Source organism: Erinaceus europaeus, chromosome 11 (genome assembly GCF_950295315.1).
Source record: "Erinaceus europaeus chromosome 11, mEriEur2.1, whole genome shotgun sequence".
NCBI lineage: Eukaryota > Metazoa > Chordata > Mammalia > Eulipotyphla > Erinaceidae > Erinaceus > Erinaceus europaeus.
In genome coordinates, this window is record NC_080172.1 from 54,451,821 (window position 1) to 54,471,437 (window position 19,617).

The following is a 19,617-nucleotide window of genomic DNA, read 5'->3' on the forward strand; positions in this document are numbered from 1 at the left end:
CTGCACTACGAATCCACTGCTCCTGGAGGCCATTTTTCCCCATTTTGTTGCCCTTGTTATTGTCATTGTTGGATAGGACAGAGAGGAATTGAGAGAAGAGGGGAAGATGGGGGTGAAGGGGGGGAGAGAAAGATAGACACCTGCAGACCTGCTTCACCGCAGTGACCCCCTGCAAGTGGGGAGCTGGGGGCTCGAACTGGGATCCTTACGCTCGTCCTTGCACTTTGCGCCAATGCATCCAGTCACTGTGAATCTTTTGACTGGTGAATTTAAGCCATTCACATTTAGGGTGATAATGATAAATGTGGTTTGCTTATAGCTATTTTGGCTTTTGTCCCAAGGTTGTTTTTATGTTCTTGTTAATTCTTTTCCTGTTTGTTATTTTATGTGGATGGTTTCCCATAATGGTCTTGTCTACTGTATATATGTTTCCTATTTGTTTTTGTGCTATGCTTTTTTTTTTTTGTGGTTATCATGAATATGTATCTAATTTACAGAATCCACAAGACTCTTTTTTTTAAGTTGGCTTTGGTTCACCAACATTGAACTATGTTACTCTGTCTATTTTGCTCTCCCCTTTCCTATGTTAGTTTTTACTTATTGTTGCTGTATTCCTGGTTCTAGTCCAATATGGATCATATTATTAAAAGTCGGAATTCCTTTGTTTCTTTTCTTGTGGGAGAGCTGTGTGTGCCTTCTGTTACTCCATAGCCACGCCTTCCGAAGTCCAAGCTTTTCAATCCCAGTGCTTGTGATGGAAATCACTACTCGTGTACTCTGTTAGTGGGAGTGTAAATTCTAATAGTCTTTTTGGAACTTAGTTTAGCAGTTATTCTATTCCTAGAGAGTAAGAGAGTGTTTTAAGTTGTAAACATAAATGTACTTAGGGCATTATTTATACCCTTAAAAATAGTTAAACAAGGGCCTAGGTGGTAAGTGCAGCCGTGGCACAAAAATGCAAGGACCAGCATAAGGATCCTGGTTCGAGCCCCCAGCTCCCCACCTGCAGCGGAGTCGCTTCACAGGCGGTGAAGCAGGTCTGCAGGTGTCTGCCTTTCTCTCCCCCTCTCTGTCTTCTCCTCTTCTCTGGATTTCTCTCTGCCCTATCCAACAACAACAACAACAACAAAGGCAATAGAATTGGAAAAATGGTCTCCAGGAGCTGTGGCTTCGTAGTGCAGGCACCTAGCCCCAGCAATAACCCTGGAGGCAAAAAAAAAAAAAGCGCTAAATATTTCTAATAGTAAAATAACAAATAGAAGCAATTTAAATGTTAGTTGGAGGATAGTTGAATAAAAGACTATATATATATATATATATAATATATATAAATATAATATATATATATATATATCTCCACAGACATTTTGAAGCCATAAAGAAGAATGAACTCACTTGTTTGTAATTTTGTATAGATATACATGAAGTTAGTTGATTTGTTTGATTTATTTTCAATAGAGACAAAAATCAAGGGGGAAGGGGGAGGTGGGGAGGTAAAGGGAGAGACACTTGCAGCTCTGCTCCACTACTCATAAAGCTTCCTCCTTGCAGGTGGGGGCTAGAGAGTTGAACCTGGGTCCTTATGTACACTGATGTGTGTGGAATCAACCACCTGGCCCCTTATTTATTTTTAAGACATTATGAGACAAGAGAAAGAAACCAGAATACTGCTCTGTTATATGTGGTGTAGGAATGAAACTTAGGGGCCTACACATGCAAGGACTGCTCTTTAAGCTCTGAGTCACTTCCTAGGCCTGTTATGATTTATATTTAAATGAGAAAAGTAAAATGTACACCAGGATTCCATTCATATTAAGAAAAAAGTACTCATTTTTATTAGAGAGATGTGATAGGTATAATGTAGTGTCACATAATTTGAGCTCACCTGTTAATAATGGTTACTTCCCTCTCTGTTTTCCAAACAAAATTAATAAATGCACTTAAGTTAAATTTTTTTTATCAATGAAATATATAAACCAGTTGGTATTTTAGTTTAATTAATACTGTTGAGTTGTTGGAAAAATCATGATAAATTTTTGCATAGAAAAACAGGATAACTTTTCTGACAACCAAATACATTACTGTAAGTATAGTATTTTCTCTTCCAAATTCTATGAGGTGACAGGAACTGACAAAGGCAATCTTTTTTTTTTTTTTAAACCAGTTTAAGAAGACCAAGCTCAAAATTTTAACATTTCAGTTGTCTAGCAAATGACTGTTTATGATTTCATCCATAGCATAAATTTTTTTCTAGCCATCTTGATAATGATGATAAGCAGAGACCATATTTTTAAAATGTGTATTTCATTTTTTTCCCTGACAGAAATGACATCAGATGTTCCATCACTGGGTCCAGCCATTGCCTCCGGGAACCATGGGTCTGGGATTCAGGGTGGAGGAGCAGTTGTCCAGAGAGCTATCAAACGTCGACCAGGGTGAGTTTGGGTCTAGTGTGTCATGAATGTTTTAGCATCATCAACATCATCATCATCACCATCATCATATCACTCACTCACTCCAGAGTACTACTCAGCTCTGGCATATAGTGGTGCTGGAGATTAAATCTGGAGCCTCTGGGGCCTCAGGCTTGCAAGTCTCTCCAGCCTCTTTAATTAAGTATAAGCATAAGCATAATATAAGTATAATAAAATTTTATTTTATTTAAAAATATTTACTAGTGAGTGAGAGAAAGAACCAGAGTGTCACTCTGGCATACACTTGGGACCTCATACATGTAAGTTCAGAGCTCTACCCACTGCGCCACCTCCTGGACCATTATAAACATTTTTAAAATTTAATTTTATTAGTGATTTAAAACAAAAATCTGTGGAAGGCAAAAGAGTATACTAGACACAAAGATATCATTGTTCCTGAAAGAAATGTTTGGTGCTCTCATTAAACCCGTCTTGATAGGCTTCTTACTTTCCTGACCTTAGAGACTACTGAACTGTAGAGTTTTTCTCCTTTAAGTAGTTGGTGTAGTACTTATGGGTCGGGCACAGAACTTTCATATGATAGAATGGGACAATGTTCTGGTCTGTCTGTCTCACGATATTACTAAGTCAGTGTCTTCTTCTTCTTCTTTTTTTTTTTTTTTTTTAAAAAGCCCAATTGGTGTCCTGAAGTCCATTTCCCCCATTTTGTTGCCCTGTTGTCATGTTTTTTAAAAAATTTATTTATTTTCCCTTTTGTTGTCCTTGTTTTTTATTGTTACTGTAGTTATTGATGTCGTCATTGTTACATAGGACAGAGAAATGGAGAGAGGAGGGGAAGACAGAGGGTGAGAGAAAGATAAGACACCTGCAGACCTGCTTCACCGCTTGTGAAGCGACTCCCCTGCAGATAGGGAGGCAGGGGCTCTAACTGGGATTCTTATGCCGGTCCTTGAGCTTCACGCCATGTGAAGCTTTCCCCTTGCAGGTGGGGACTGGGGGGTTTGAACCTGGGTCCTTGAGCATTGTAGCACGTGTGCTCAACCAGGTGCACCACCACCCAGCCCCTAGTAGTTACTCTTTTTTTTTTTAAATATTTGATTTTTTAATTTATGTATTCCCTTTTGTTGCCCTTGTTGTTTTTATTGTTGTAGTTATTAATGTCGTCATTGTTGGACAGGACAGAGAGAAATGGAGAGAGGAGGGGGAAGACAGAGAGGGGGAGAGGAAGACAGACACCTGCAGACCTGCTTCACCGCCTGTGAAGCGACTCCTCTGCAGGTGGGGAGCCGGGGGCTCGAACTGGGATCCTTAGACCAGTCCTTGTGCTTTGCGCCACATACGCTTAACCTGCTGCGCTACTGCCTGACTCCCGTTGTTACTCTTTTTAAGATTCACTCACTTATTTATGAGAGACTGAGAGAGAAAACCAGAGCATCATTCTAGGATATGGGGTCCCAGAAATCAAACTCAGGACCTCATACCTGTAAGTCCAACACTTCATCTACTCTGCCACCTCCCAGGTCCTGAATTTCAGTAGTTATTTTTATATAGCTTGGTTTTCTTCACCTAATCACATATAAAGCCATTTAAAAATTTTCTGTATAGACATAATTTGCAATATTTATATAAAATAGTACATTTACTCATTTTGGGACATTTAACTTGTTTTAGAAATTCTACTAATGTATCTGCAGTGAACACCTTTGTAAGTAAGTTTTTTAAGTTCTTGCTGTAAACTAGAGTTATAAAAACAGAGCTATTGGATAGATGGGCAGCGTTGTGACAGGTGATAAGAGATGAAAGGGAGAAAGAGTAATAAGAATTTACAAATTGATGCAACACACTTCATACATAACCCACCCAGAGACCTGTAGTGTCAATTTACTACACTAATAGAGATGTCAAGGATTATCACTGAACCAAGGAGGTAGCATGAGTAATGCTTTAGTTTAGTAGAATACAGGAGTTAAGAGATTCAGTGACCTTGTATAACCATAATCTACATGACCCATGAAATGAAAAGTTCTCTCTCCTTTCACCAAGTGTCAGTAGCACATTGATTGTACTCTTCAATACACTTTCACATTCTTACTTAATTTGTTTTTGTTTAGATAGAGATTTTTTAAGACAAAGTTCTTCTTTACAACTTACCTAGCACAATGTCTTAATTAAAAAAAAAAAAGTTTTTTTTACCAGAGCACTACTTAGCTCTGGCTTATGGAACCTGGGACTTTGGAGCCTCAGGCATGAGATTCTCTTGGCATAACGATTATGCTATCTACCTCTCCACCCTAATTTTATTTTTTATTGAAAACAGATGGACAGACAGATCAACTGATCAATCATTACTCATCATTCTATGCAGTGCCACGTCACTAAATCCAGGGCCTTATCCATGCAAGACATGTGCTGTACCACAAGCCATCTTCCTGGCTCCTACTAGAGAGTAGAGTGCTTATTAAATGAATTAAGGAAAGAAGCTTTATTTACTAACCACCTGAGAAGGTTTTTTTATATATATTTATTTTTTTCCCTTTTGTTGTCCTTGTTGTTTTATTGTTGTAGTTATTATTGATGTCGTTATTGTTGCATAGGACAGAGAGAAATGGAGACAGGAGGGGAAGACAGAGAGGGGGAGAGACAGACACTGCAGACCTGCTTCACCGCGTGTGAAGCGACCCCCCTGCTGGTGGGGAGCCAGGGGCTCGAACTGGGATCCTTACACCGGTCCATGCACTTTGTGCCACCTGTGCTTAACCCGCTTCACTACCGCCCGACTGCCAAGAGGTTTTTTTTTTGTTTGTTTTAAACCAAAGCTCTTCTAAGCTCTGCTCAGGCATGAGAGTCTCTGCATAACCATTGTGCTATCTAACCTGTCCCCACCTGAGGTTTTAAATTACTCTTTGAATCACATCATCATTTGAAAGATGTTTCAGAAGGTAGTAATATAATTTAGAGTAGATTAATGAAAAATTAATCTGAATTAGTCATATTACTTTCTCCTAGTCATGTTTTGAGTGGGTATCTGTTCCTTGTGTAGAGGATATATTACTGCTGTCCGAGGAAAATGCTGAGGTAGCTGTAGTGCACTTTGAAGGCTGCCTAATTTCTTCGCCTGAACACGCTGAGACAGAGCTATCACAGCTTTCTTTGGTTTCTGCCTACTTCTTTTTTTCTTCTTCCTTTTGGGTGGTGTTCCGGCAACTTAAGTTGGGAATTTAAAATTTCTTAGTGCACTTAGTTTTCAGTAGGCTTATGATGTTTGTTGTTAACTTTCCCCAGGTTGGATTTTGATGATGATGGAGAAGGGAACAGTAAATTTTTGAGGTAAGATTTAGAAAAATACTTGCTAGATTTCTGCTATTACAAAGTAGTTTATGATCTTTGTATTTCTGGCTTATAGTCCTTTTGACTTCATCAAAGAATACTTCATCCTAAAATTTCATGTTATGTGTCATAGAAATTTCAATCATTCCATTAATAATTTCAGTGGGAGGAGTTCAGGTGAGAAGATGGCAGAAAATTTATAAGATCCTATGTATCACTTACCTATTTCTATGAGACTTAGAAACATCTGTGATGGGGGCTAGGCAGTAGCGCAGTGGATTAAGTGCACATGGCGCAAAGCGCAAGAGCGGGCATAAGGATCCCGGTTCGAGCCCCCAACTCCCCACCTGCAGGGGGTCGCTTCACAAATGATGAAGCAGGTCTGCAGGTGTCTATCTTTCTCTCCCCCTCTTTGTCTTCCCCTCCTCTCTCCATTTCTCCGTGCCCTATCCAACAACAACAGCTATGACAACAATAACAACTACGACAAGCCCAACAATAAGAGCAACAACAACTAAAAAAAAAAAAAAAAAGGGAAAAATGGCCTCCAGGAGCAGTGGATTTGTAGGGCAGGCACTAAGCCCCAATGATAACCCTGAAGGCAAAAATAAATAAATAAATAAATAAATAAATAAATAGTGGTCCGAGACATGGCGAAGTGGATAAAGCATTAGACTCTCAAGCATGAGGTCCTGAGTTCAATCCCTGGTAGCACATGTACTAGAGTGATGTCTGTTTCTTTCTCTCTCTCCTCCTATCTTCCTAATAAATAAAATCTTAAAAGCAAAGAAACAAATAAATAAAAATTTAAAATCTATGATTTATTATTTCTCATAATTGAATTGACTGAGAAGCTTTTTCTTTTATCTGACCTAGACTTGTATTATTATATTTAGCTGGCTGATTAAACAAGAGCTGGATCTAGCTATTAGGCTGTGTATTCTCTGTGGCCTTTCATCCTTAAGCAGGGCAGACTGAGTGAAGTTACTTTACATGGTAATGACTATAGTCCAAAGGGCAAGTTCCATTCTGCAAGCATTTATTCAGCCTCTGCTTGTGTAGACATTTGCTGGTGACCCATTGGCCAAAAGAAATCCTGAGTCAATGTGGGAGAGGACTACATAGGGGAGTAGCTGCTAGGAGTTGTGATTTGTTGTTGGTGGTAGGGTCATTAATGCACTACTTTGATATCCTCAGATATGCACTGACTTCTACATAGGTGGAATTGGAATTTGTATCTTTGAGTAGTGAATCTTCTAGGTTACTAAAAATGAATTTCAACATTTTGTAATATTCTTTTAGAGAAAGGAAATATGAAGGCTTATTATTTGGGTTTGCTTTTAAGAAAAGCAGTAAGAGTCAAAGAAAGGAAAATAACCTTGGCTGTAACTTGCCTTTTTTTCCTTTCTGAAATTAAAATTAAAAATCTAGATATTGTCTACATTACAGATTAATAAATACTTGAGAAATCAACAAAGGAGCCTATTTAAAAATTTTTATCATGAGTACCCATATTTAATTTTAAATATTTTATTTATTTTGGTCAGAGAGAGATACAGAAAGAAAGATATACACACAGAAAGATCAGAACACTGCTCAACTCAGACATATGGTTCTATTGAGGATTGAACTTGGGACCTTAGAGCATGAAAGTCTTTTGCATAATCACCACGCTATCTCCCCAGCCTCATTTAATTTTATTTATTAGTTTACCTGACTATGGTTTTTCATACATATTTATTTAAGATTTATCTATTAATGAGAAAGATAGGAGGAGAGAGAAGGAACCAGACATCACTCTGGTACATGTGCTGCCAGGGATTGAACTTGGGACCTCACGCTTGAGTCCAGTACTTTATTTACTGTGATACCTCCTGGACCACCCTATGTTTTTTTAAACTATCAAGATCTTTAAACAGTACAAAGTTATAAACAGTGAATATATACATTTCTTTCTTTCACCTCAGACTTCCAGAACCTTTCCTGCTAGACAATACCAGCTTTCACCTTATTTAGTAACCGTACAGAAATATTCAGTGCACATGTAAGTGTATTTAAATGCACATGTAAAATAAATAAATAAATGCATTATGTGTGGGGTTATGTGTGGCATACCTGGTTGAGTGCACACATTACAATGTACAAGGACCAAGGTTCAAGCCTCCAGTTCCCACTTGTAAAGGGGAAGCTTTATGAACAATGAAGTAGTACTGCAGATGTCCTCTCAATTTCTCTCTATCTCTATCCAAAATACATTAAAAAATTAAATACACATGTGCGTGCACATACACACTTATTATCTCAAGTTTTGCTTTTACACAGAAGCTGCTTGTGTTTTAAATTTTTTTGTCACTGGGACTTTACTACATAAGCCATCTCTGCTTCTTTGTTTGTTTTTCCCCAGATAGAAACAGAAAGACATGGAAAGATACCATAGCACCAAAACTTCCCCTGTCAGTGTAGACTGGGCTCAAACCTGAATCTTGTGCTTGACACTCAGATTCATTGCCCCATTTTCCACCATAGCTAAGACATAGAAAGAACCAAGATGCCATTGACTGATGAACTGATTTAAAAAATAAGTGTTATACACATCCGATAAAATTTCTCAACTTTAAAAGAGAAAAAAATCCTGTCATATGTAACAGCGCTGTTGAAAATTTGGACACTACACTAAGGGCAGTATGCCACTCATGAAAAAGCAAAGTACTATGTGATTCCACTTAGCTGAAATCTTTGAGCCAAAGTCAGAGAGATAAAAAGTAGAACGATGGTTACCTAGATCTGAGGTCGGGGCAGAGAGTGAGATAGTGGCCATTGAATACAGAAAATAGTTTTGGGGGCCAGGTGGTGGCACACCTGGTTGAGGGCACAAGTTGCAATGCTCTAGGACCTGGGTTTGATCCCCTGGTCCCCACGTGCATGGGGAAAGCTTTGTGAGTGGTGAAACAGGGCTGCAGGTGTCTCTTTGTCTCTCGCCTTCTCTATTGCCCCCTTCCCTCTTTATTTCTGGCTGTCTCTATCCAATAAATAAATAAAGACTAAGAGAAAAAAAGATTTAAAAAAAAAAAAAGAAAATAGTTTTGTAAAATAAAAATGTTCTGGAGTTTTGTTGCATAAGAATGTGAATATAAGGGATTCGGGCGGTAGCGCAGCAGGTTAAGTGCAGGTGGTGCAAAGTGCAAGGACCAGCTTAAGGATCCCGGTTCGAGCCCCCGGCTCTCCACCTGCAGGGGAGTTGCTTCACAGGTGGTGAAGCAGGTCTGCAGGTGTCTATCTTTCTCTCCCCATCTCTGTCTTCCTCTCCTCTCTCCATTTCTCTCTGTCTTATTGAACAACAATGACATCAATAACAACAACAATAACTACAACAATAAACAACAAGGGCAACAAAAGGTAATAAATATATATTTAAAAAAAGAATGTGAATATATAAAATAAAAGAATGAATATAATAGCACCTTTGAACTTCAAAACAGTTAAGATGATAAATTCTGTTATGTGTTTGATTCTTTAAGTCATAATTGTAAGAAACAAAATGAAAACAATTCCTAATCTCCAAGTGGTGCTACCGGAACATTTGTACTGTTATTAGGTCACCTTTTTTGGCATGTTTGATGAGTAATTATACAGGGGACACTAAAAACCCAATAAATAATAATCATGGGTTTTTAAAGTTCTGGGGTATAATATTACTATCATTATTACTTTGTGATGCTTTTCCATTGACTTTTCACCTGTTTAATATTTTTGCCTTTTTATAGTTTTCAAGGTGAAATAGCTATAATGAATATCAGTTTTTGGCTAATTATTTTTCTCCTCCTTCAGGTGTGATGATGACCAGATGTCTAACGATAAGGAGCGTTTTGCCAGGTAATGTAATAGAGCATCTTGGTTGGTGTTGTGGGACCAGGCAATTCAGGCACACTGAATTTCAGTTTTATGTCAGAGAGTTATTTTCTGTCCTCAGTTTCTTTACAACTTCTGAAAACTTGTGAAGTTTTTTAAAAATAATTTTTTGAAATTAAAAAAATTTTATTATTAGCTAGAAACAGAGAGAAATTGATAGGGATGGGGGAAAGAGAGAGAGAGAGAGACAGCGAGACATCTGCAGCCCTGCTTCACCTCTCATGAAGCTTTCCCCCTGTAGGTGGGGACCAGGGACTTGAACCCTGGTCCTTGTGCACTATAGTGTGAGCGCTTACTTAACCAGTTGCACCACCGCCTGACCCCAACATTTGAAATTTGTTACTGTAATTATTCTTTATTGGTAAGCAAACATCAATTGTTGTTATAGATACCATGACTTGAGACTAAAAATACGGTGGTTTTTTTTTAAAGAAAAACAATTGCATAGCCAGGGCCTTGTGCATACATGATTTCACTGCTCTGGGCTTCCTGTTCATTTATACTTGTGTGTGTGTGTATGTGCACATGCAAGCATGTAAATGAGTGGGCATCTGAGTGAGAGAGGCAATACCACAATAGCACCAGAGCTTCCTCCAGTGCCGTAGTACCATCCCTCTGGTGTTGGAGTTTGAACCTGGATTACATGCGTGTCAAGGCAGTATTCTACCTGATGAGATATCTCTCTGCCCTCTTATTTATTTTGAAGAATTAGAGAGACTAGAACTCTGTTCAGTTCTAGCTAGGATGGTTCTGGGGATTGAACCTGAGGCCTCTGGGGCTTCAGGTGTACAGATCCTTCTCTGTAAAGTAGAACTCTTCACTTGCCCCCAACACAGTGTCTGTATTTATTTATTTATTTATTTATTTATTTAATTTATTGTTTTTCTTACCAGAGTACTTATACTTATTCATTGCTAATGCTTCTGGTCTGGGGATCGTACTTTGAGAACCACCGAGATCTCAAAGGACTGAGAAATACTAATCAGAATAATACATAACTACTGCGTTGCAATAAGATTCTATCATGGGCTTTGTGTAGAAGGATACTTTATAAATATAAATGGATTTTTTTCCCCCTATTAATGATACATAGAACTGATTGAAGAGAAGCAATGTGGTCAGGGAGATAGATTGGAGATTATTAGAATAATAATACAGTTATAAAATTGTGAGGACCTGGGGCGAGAATGGTGTCAATGACAATAAAAAAGGATGCATTTCTTGGTCTGGGAGGCCATGCAGTGGATAGCATTGGACTCTTGAGCATGAGGTCCTGAGTTCAATCCCCGGCAGCACACGTACCAGAGCAATGTCTGGTTCTTTCTCTGTTTCTCCTTCTATCTTTCTTTATTTTTAAAAAATATTAATTTATTTATTTATTTATTCCCTTTTGTTGCCCTTGTTGTTGTAGTTATTGTTGTTGTTGTTGATGTTGTTGTTGTTGGATGGACAGAGAGAAATGGAGAGAGGAGGGGAAGACGGGGAGAGAAAGATAGACACCTGCAGACCTGCTTCACCGCTTATGAAGCGACTCCTCCTGCAGATGGGGAGCCGGGGGTTCAAACCAGGATCCTTGCGCTTTGCGCCACCTGTGCTTAACCTTCTGCGCTACCGCCCAACTCCCTTCTTCTATCTTTCTAATAAACAAAATCTTTAAAGAAATAATAAAAAAAGAATGAATTTCAGAAAAAAATTTTTTTAACTCAGCACCAGGGAATGAACTCAGAGCTTCATGCTCACATGATGTCACTGAGCTGCCTTCTGGCCCTTTTTATTTTTATTTTAGAGAAAGAGGGACAATGGATAGAGGAAGAGAGGGAGAGGGAGGGATATGTAACACCTCAGCACTGTTTCACCATTCCATGGAGCACCCCTTGGTGCTGTCTGTGGTGCTCCATGTGGTGTCAGGACTCTAACAAGGACCTTCTATGGTAACTCACATGCTCTACTGGGGGAGCTATGTCCTGGTCCTTTAGAAGTTCTTAAAGAATTTATTTTTTAATTTTTTTATTATCTTTATTTATTGGATAAAGACAGAAATCAAGAGGTAAGGGGGAGATAAGACAGGGAGAGAGACAGAGAGATCCCTGCAGTCTGCTTCACCACATGCAAAGCTTTCCCCCTGCAGGGGGGGACTGGGGGCTTGAACCCTGGTCCTTGTGCTTTGTAACCAAGTGCGACACCACCTGGCCCCAGAATTTATTTATTTATAAAGATTTTTAAAATATTTATTTCCTTTTTGTTGCCCTGGTTTTTATTGTTGTTGTAGTTATTATTGCTGTTAATGTCATTGTTGTTGGATAGGACAGAGAGAAATGGAGAGAGGAGGGGAGACAGGGGGAAAGAAAGACACCTGCAGACCTGCTTCACCAGTGTGAAGCAACTCCTCTGCAGGTGGGGAGCCAGGGGGCTGGAACCGGGATCCTCACACCGGTCCTTGTGCTTTGCACCACACGTGCTTAATCCGCTACGCTACCACCCGACTCCCAGAATTTATTTTTTAATGTTGTCATTTGTAAATGCTTTTGATGTGAACCATCTCTGAAGTGAGACATTAGTCACAGACAAATGGCTTTTCTGTTGTTAAACTGCATTAAAAGCCAAGCCATCTGTTGGTATGCATGAGACCCCTTCTGTTTCATTTGGTTTAAATCCCCCCTGCTTAACACTATTCTATTTACATAACCACTATTAACAAGTTCCACCCTCCCTCCAGGGCATTTGTGGTTCAGTGATAGGATTCTCGCCTGCTCCACCCCCTCCTTGTCACACTCTGATTTTCACCAGTCACTTTTCTCTCCACCCTCTCTATGTCACATCCTATTTCCACCCTACTTGGCAAGTATATATAAAGACAGCATTGTGAGTTGTACTGTACTGTACCTTGAGTTTAGCTTAGCTCGGCTTAGATTGGGCTGCGTCCTGCATGAATAAAGAGATACTGCCTACAGCTCAACCATGAGTCCCTGGTCGTCTGTTACCCGCCTATGAAGCCAGCCCAGTGAAAACAACATAACCCAGCGAAAACAACAGCCATCAAATAGTAGTAGCGACAAATTTACAGTCTCTTGACTGAGAATCCATAATGCTATAGAAATAGCACCTGGACTATCTTGGTGGTACACAGTGTGAATATTTATGTATTAATATATTTCATTCAGAGGTATTAGAATAGATAAGGGCTTGTGGATCTATAGTTGTAATAGGAGTTTTTAATATTTGAATTATTTCTAATGACAGAATAATTCCTTTAAGCTACAATTTAAGTGGGTTCACCTTACATTTTCTCCTTGGGAATTCAGTAGACTATCTTCCAGAGCTGGGAATGTATGGATTTTCTAACTTACTGAAACAAACAAATAGACAAACAAAACAACCATGAACCTTCAGTCTGCATAATATTGGGCAGGGAGCTAGCTCAGCCAGTTAAAACAACAGCCTGAGACACCCCAGAGGCCAGTTTTAGTCCCCAGAATTTTATGCCAAAACTGAGCAGTGCTCTGATCCTCTCTCCCCTCCTCTTTCATCTTTTTGTTGCATAATAAATAAATCTTTGAAAATATTATAGTTTGCTTACTATTGCCCAGTTCTGTAGTGTATATGGTTCTGTTATTACTATTGGTGTGTATGTTGATTTTTTCATCTACTTAGTAACATTTAACTACATAGTTACATGTTACAGGCTACATATGTAACACACGAACAATAAACATACATGTATTTACATATGGCAAAGTTACCTACCTCATTTTTAAGTGATTACTAATCTACTAGTCTACAAATACCTTGATGTTGTTCAGTTTTCTTTTTAAGTACTCTTAACCCTGTGTGCTACCACCTTCAGTTTTCAAAAGCATCCTAATAATAATCCATTGTAGCCTCCACTACGGGAGTGGGAGTTGGTACCAACAGTACTGTGACTTTTTTGCAGAGAAAGTGACTATTGAATAGATATTAGCTGCTTTGGGATCAAATCAGTGATAAAAGATATATCAGAAACTAGCTGTTAGTTTTCTTTATATAATTTTTACTATGTATTTATATCATGTAATTTTCCCAGTGAAACCTAGTTCATTATTTTATCTGAGTGTGTGATTGCCTTTGTTAGAGACTATAATTATGATCACTTTGTGATATTCTTAAAGTAACTTACTCCGATTTTTTTTTCCAATATAGAATAATACATAGGGTATCATTTTCTTTCCAGATTGGGTACAGTATATGAGGATGGTACCTTTTTATTTAATCCTTGTTTAAGTTTTTTATCTTAGTCTCCATAGAGATTGATTGGAAAAATGCTTTAATCAAATCATTAATTTATTAAAGATATTGGTCTTTTATGTTACTTTGTAATTTTTTTTTTCTTTGTTCTAACAAATGTTTTTGTAGAATTACCGGCAAGGTACCTGTCCATATGTTCATTTTTTCTTTTCTTCTCTGCATCTATTTTGTTTTACTTTTTTTTTCCTTTTTCTATTTCTTATCTCCCTCCTCCCCTCATTCCTACTTTGCTTTCTTCCTTTCCTCTTGTCTTTTTATTTTAATTTTAGCTTAGTTCATTAATTCTGTTTTTAGGTCGGATGATGAGCAGAGTTCTGCAGATAAAGAACGGCTCGCCAGGTAAGAGAACAGTATCTTTTAGCATGATGAGGCAGATGCTGCTGCTTTTCCTACCCTTTTATTTAATTTACCCTCTTCTTCCCCTTTTTCCTTACTGCACATTTTGGTTTCCTATCATAGAGTGGGTGAGATGAGGGAACTTTGTTTAAGAATTTGACAAATTCCATATTTTTTACTTTCTCTCTCTCTCTCATCTCACCAATAAGTATTGTAGACTAACAACTTTTAGAAGCCATGAGTGAAGAGTGGGGAGATAGCATAATGGCTAAACGTCTGGAGCTATGAGGCCCCAGGTTCAACCCCTACCACCAAGATAAACCAGAATGGGTAAAAGAAAGAAAAGAAAGAACAACGAGCAGTGCCAGTTAGTTTTTTAGTAGATAAGTCAGTGCTCTTCTTATCAGAATACTGTAATAAATGTTACCTACTTGCAGTTGGCTGCTGTGTTTTGCCTGAGCATTTCTCTGCCCTTCTCTAGGCACAGCTAGTGCACACTTGTTCTCCTATGTAGACTCATAGCCTAGATTGCTGTATCCTAGCAATACTGCTGCTGCTGTGGTGATTAAGTTTTATGTAGTTTCACAGAAATGCTTCCATAACCTTAGTGTGGGGATTATAAAAGATGGGCCTTCTGGATTTAGTATCAAATTCTTACAGATAGAGGGCCTGGTGGTGGCACATCTGGTTGAGAGCACAAGTTACAATGCACAAGGAACTGAGTTTAAGCCTCCAATTCCCATCTACAGGGTGAAAGCTTTTTGAGTGGTAAAGCAGTGCTGCAGGTCGGTCGGTGTCTGTCTGTCTGTCTATCTATTTCTCTATCTCGCCCTTCTTCTCGATTTCTGGCTGTCTCTACCCAATAAATAAATAAAGATAATAAAATTTTTTGTTTAATCTTACAGATAGTGGGAAGTTGGATGCTTTAAAATTAGAGTAGAATTTTATGTTCCTCAAGAAAATAAGTAAATAAATAAATTAATTAAATTAAATTAAAAACCTGCATAGTGACATCTTTATGCCAATTGGAAAGGAGGCTGTTGTCAGTGATGTAGAAATACTGAAGTGTTATGCACCAGTATTTATGTTTTTCTGGGACAACTTAGTAATAGATAAAAAGACTGTTGATACCAACACCTCCTTCCTCTTTCTTTTTTTTTTTAATATTATTTATTTATTGTTAGATTGAGAGGGGAGGGGGAGATAGGGAGAGAGACAGACACCTGCAGCCCCACTTCACCACTCGTGAAGCTTCCCCCCTGTAGGTGGGGACCAAGGGCTTGAACCCAGCTCCTTTTGCACTGTAATGTGTGCACCTAACCAGGTGTGCCACCACCTGGCCCTCTCCTTCCCCTTTCTGTTATTACCTCTTTTAAATGGAAACAGGCCATTTGACTACTGTCTCAACTGATGTCTCCTCTTAACTCAATCTTCAGAGAACTGATGTAGTTTTGTATGGTGAGAAAAGCACTGCATTCCTTCCCAGTGAGAGCAGTCCTTAAAACAGTCATTAACTATTTGATCTAAGTTTGCTTTTCTAACAGAAAAGAGATTTATGTGAGATGAGTTGTTTTATTTTTCTTTTGACAGAGAACTGTTGTTCAAATAGAATATTTGCATGGTGACAGTAAAAGATGAAACAGCTGCTCAAGTAGAAGCAGAAATGTAACATGTGTGGTTCCTTTTCTGTTCCCATGGAGGACACTGAAATAGGCTTTTCAGAAATCCAGTTTGGAAACTACTGACCATTTGTAATGGCATTAGAATTCTGTCTTGATTTTTGAGATCAAACTGTCTGTTTTTAAGTCTTTAATCATCTTCTTCCCAACTCCACTTGTGCTCTCCAGTTTATTTTGTCCCAAGCTGGGAACCTTTAATACTTAATAGACCATGTCGTACATTCTCTTGAGGTCAGTGTATTGGTATCACACCCAGAGAAAGAATGTTGGACTTTGTGCATTTGTGGAACTAATACAACTCTTAAAGCTTCCTTTTAAAAATCTGCATTTTAGTATTAAAAGTAAGAGAAAAGCTAAGAGCACCATGCTTGTTTTATATTCTAATGCTTAAAAAATTGAATTAGTAAATGTATCATCACCCAGGCTTAGATTATTTATATATCAAGAATATTAGTGGAATATATACATATATGGGGGGGGGGAGACGGGAGCACTTCATCACCACTTGTGATGTTTTTGTTTTGTCTTTTAAAAAAATATTTATTTATTCCCTTTTGTTGCTGTGTTGTTTTTATTGTTGTTGTTGATGTTGTCATTGTTGGATAGGACAGAGAGAAATCGAGAGAGGAGGGGAAAGCAGAGAGAGGATGAGAAAGACACTTGCAGACCTGCTTCACTGCTTGTGAAGTGACTCCTCTGCAGGTGGGGAGCCGGGGTCTCGAACCGGGGTCCTTAATGCCGGTCCTTGCGCTTTACACCACCTGTACTTAACCTGCTGCTCTACTGCCCGACTCCCTGTTTTGTCTTTCTTTTTTTTAATATTTATTTTCCCTTTTGCTGCCCTTGTTGTTTTTCATTGTTGTTGTAGTTATTATTATTGTTGTTACTGATGTCGTTGTTGGATAGGACAGAGAAAAATGGAGAGAGATGGGGAAGACAGAGAGGGGGAGAGAAAGACACCTGCAGATCTGCTTCACTGCTTGTGAAGCAACTCCCCTGCAGGTGGGGAGCCAGGGGCTTGAACCCGGATCCTTACTCTGGTCCTTGTGCTTTGCGCCACCTGTGCTGAACTTTGTCTTTCTTTTCTTAAATACCCTTTTTTGTTGTTGTTATGTGAACCAGGGCTTTGTGTAGTAAGACCTCTGCTCTACCACTGAGCCATTCTTCTAACCCTGAAACCAATTACTATTTATTTTTAATGGTGTGGGAGAAAGAAAGACAGACAAACATAAAGGCACCAGGGCACTTCTCAGCTCCCGTGCTGGATATCGAACTTGGTCCCTTACACATGTATTTCCTATGCTTTGTTGCTGAGCTATCTCCTTGATCTTATCAACAGATTTTAAAAAAAATTTATTTCTTTATTGGGGAATTAATGTTTTACATTCAACAGTAAATACAATAGTCTGTACAAGCATAACATTCCCCAGTTTCCCATTTAACAATACAACCCCCACTATGTCATTTATCATCCTTCATGGACCTGTATTCTCCCCACCCACCCACCCCAGAGTCTTCTACTTTGGTGCAATATGCCAATTCCATTTCGGGTTCTACTTGTATTTTCTTTTCTGCTCTTGTTTTTCAACTTCTGCCTGAGAGTGAGATCATCCCATCTTCATCCTTCTGTTTCTGACTTATTTCACTCAACATGATTTTTTTCAAGGTCCATCCAAGATCGGCTGAAAACAGTGAAGTCACCATTTTTTACAGCTGAGTAGTATTCCATTGTGTATATATACCACAACTTGCTCGGCCAGTCATCTGTCAAACAGATTTTTTAGTGTAGTGTCACCAGGGAATAAACCTGGAGTTTCGTGTATGTGGAATACTACTGAGCAAACTTGCTGATTTTTTTTTTTTAATCTTATATAGTTAGAAATGGAAGAGGAAAGAGAGTTTAAAGAGAGGAAGGAGTAAGACCAAACCTTAGACACCATTCCACTGGCCTTGATATTTCCCTCGGGTGTTATCTGTGGTGCTCCCATGTGGTTTTGGAAGATCAAACCCAGGGCCACATGCATGGTAAGACAGTGTGCTCTACCTGCTGAACTCCTTCCTGCCTCCTAAAATCAGTCTTTTTTTTTTAATTTTTAAAAAAATTAATTTTATTTATTCCCTTTTGTTGCTCTTGTTGTTTCATTGTTATAGTTATTGTTGTTATCGTTGTTGGATAGGACAGAGAGAAATGGAGAGAGGGAGGGAAAGACAGAGAGGAGGAGAGAAAGATAGACACCTGCAGACCTGCTTCACCACCTGTGAAGTGACTCCCCTGCAGGTGGGGAGCCAGGGTTCGAACCGGGATCCTTTTGCCGGTCCTTGTGCTTTGCGCCACCTGCGCTTAACCTGCTGCGCTACAGCCCGACTCCCAAAATCAGTCTTTTTAAAAGCCAAAATTTTATATTGTTAGCAAGGTTGATTCCATGGGCAGAACACTAGACTTGTATGCCTGAGCTCCCATGTTCGTTTATCTGCACCACATATGACTGAGTGATCTTCTGGTCTCTCATTAAATTAATTAAAAATTCTGTCATTTTGTAAAAATATTTTTTGTTCTGAGAAAGTGGTGATTCATATAGAAAATAAACTTCTCCGGATTTAGAGGTAATTGCTGCTATCTACTTTCTCTGTTTCATTAATTTCTATTTTATGCTTGCTCTGTTTGAGAATGCTGGTAAAAATTACTGTAACTTATAATACTTTAATATTCTTAAATTTATGTACTACATTTCTTTTGGAGCTCAGTTTGTGCCCATATCATTTCCCCTGCTCTGAAAAGATAAGATGTGACCACTTGGATGGGACCTTTCCTTTCCTTTTGCTTGTAGAGAAAATCACAGTGAAATTGAACGGCGGCGACGGAACAAGATGACGGCATACATCACAGAACTGTCAGATATGGTACCCACCTGCAGTGCCCTGGCTCGAAAACCAGACAAGCTAACCATCTTACGCATGGCAGTTTCTCACATGAAGTCCTTGCGAGGAACTGGCAACACATCTACCGATGGCACCTATAAGCCATCTTTCCTCACTGATCAGGTCTCTGGGATGCACAACTCTTAAGAGAATCTAGAAACTTGAAAATCTTTATCTTTTGGGGTTGCTGACTATAGTCCTAAACAGTGTACTATTTTGGGAGACAGGTTATAACCATGTCTGTAGATTATTTAAAAGACAAGATTTTAGCTCTTAATGTAAAATTCAAAGCATAAGAAAACGAGTTTTGACTCCTGACTTATCAGAGCAGTGAGAAATAAAAGACTCATGGAAACTGTCTAGCAAGTTTATAGGCATTTTTAGAACCTCACTTAGAAGAACAGTGGAATTATAGGGAGAGGAGATGGATACACTCATGGAGCCAATCTTCTTTCATGGCTTTAGGGTTATAGAAGGTGAAAGGAAAAGATTTCTATCTTATCCTAGAAATAGCTTCCAGTTTAGTGATAAGAGGAGTCTGACTGGCATTGTTTGTAGAGATGTGTGCTACCACATTTTATGAACTATAAGAAAAATAGAAAAGCAAAACTGTTGCCAGCCTTTTCAGAAACTGTATATGAATGGCAGGATACATTTAGTGAAAAATAACAAGGAAACGCAATAAAGAAAACTGCCAGGGGGCCCTGGTGGTAGCACAGTGGGTTAAGCAC

At 38.7% G+C, this 19,617-nt stretch overlaps 1 protein-coding gene across 1 annotated transcript in view; it reads left to right on the forward strand.

Annotated features, from left to right (window-relative positions):
- The window catches only part of ARNT (aryl hydrocarbon receptor nuclear translocator), an 85,218-nt gene that overhangs the window by 13,587 nt on the left and 52,014 nt on the right, over positions 1 to 19,617 (forward strand). The window contains exons 2-6 of the mRNA XM_060201749.1: positions 2,324 to 2,435; positions 5,718 to 5,762; positions 9,591 to 9,635; positions 14,247 to 14,291; positions 18,796 to 19,009. Coding sequence (XP_060057732.1) covers positions 2,324 to 2,435; positions 5,718 to 5,762; positions 9,591 to 9,635; positions 14,247 to 14,291; positions 18,796 to 19,009 — 461 coding nt within the window. The remainder of the gene's footprint in view (positions 1 to 2,323; positions 2,436 to 5,717; positions 5,763 to 9,590; positions 9,636 to 14,246; positions 14,292 to 18,795; positions 19,010 to 19,617) is intronic.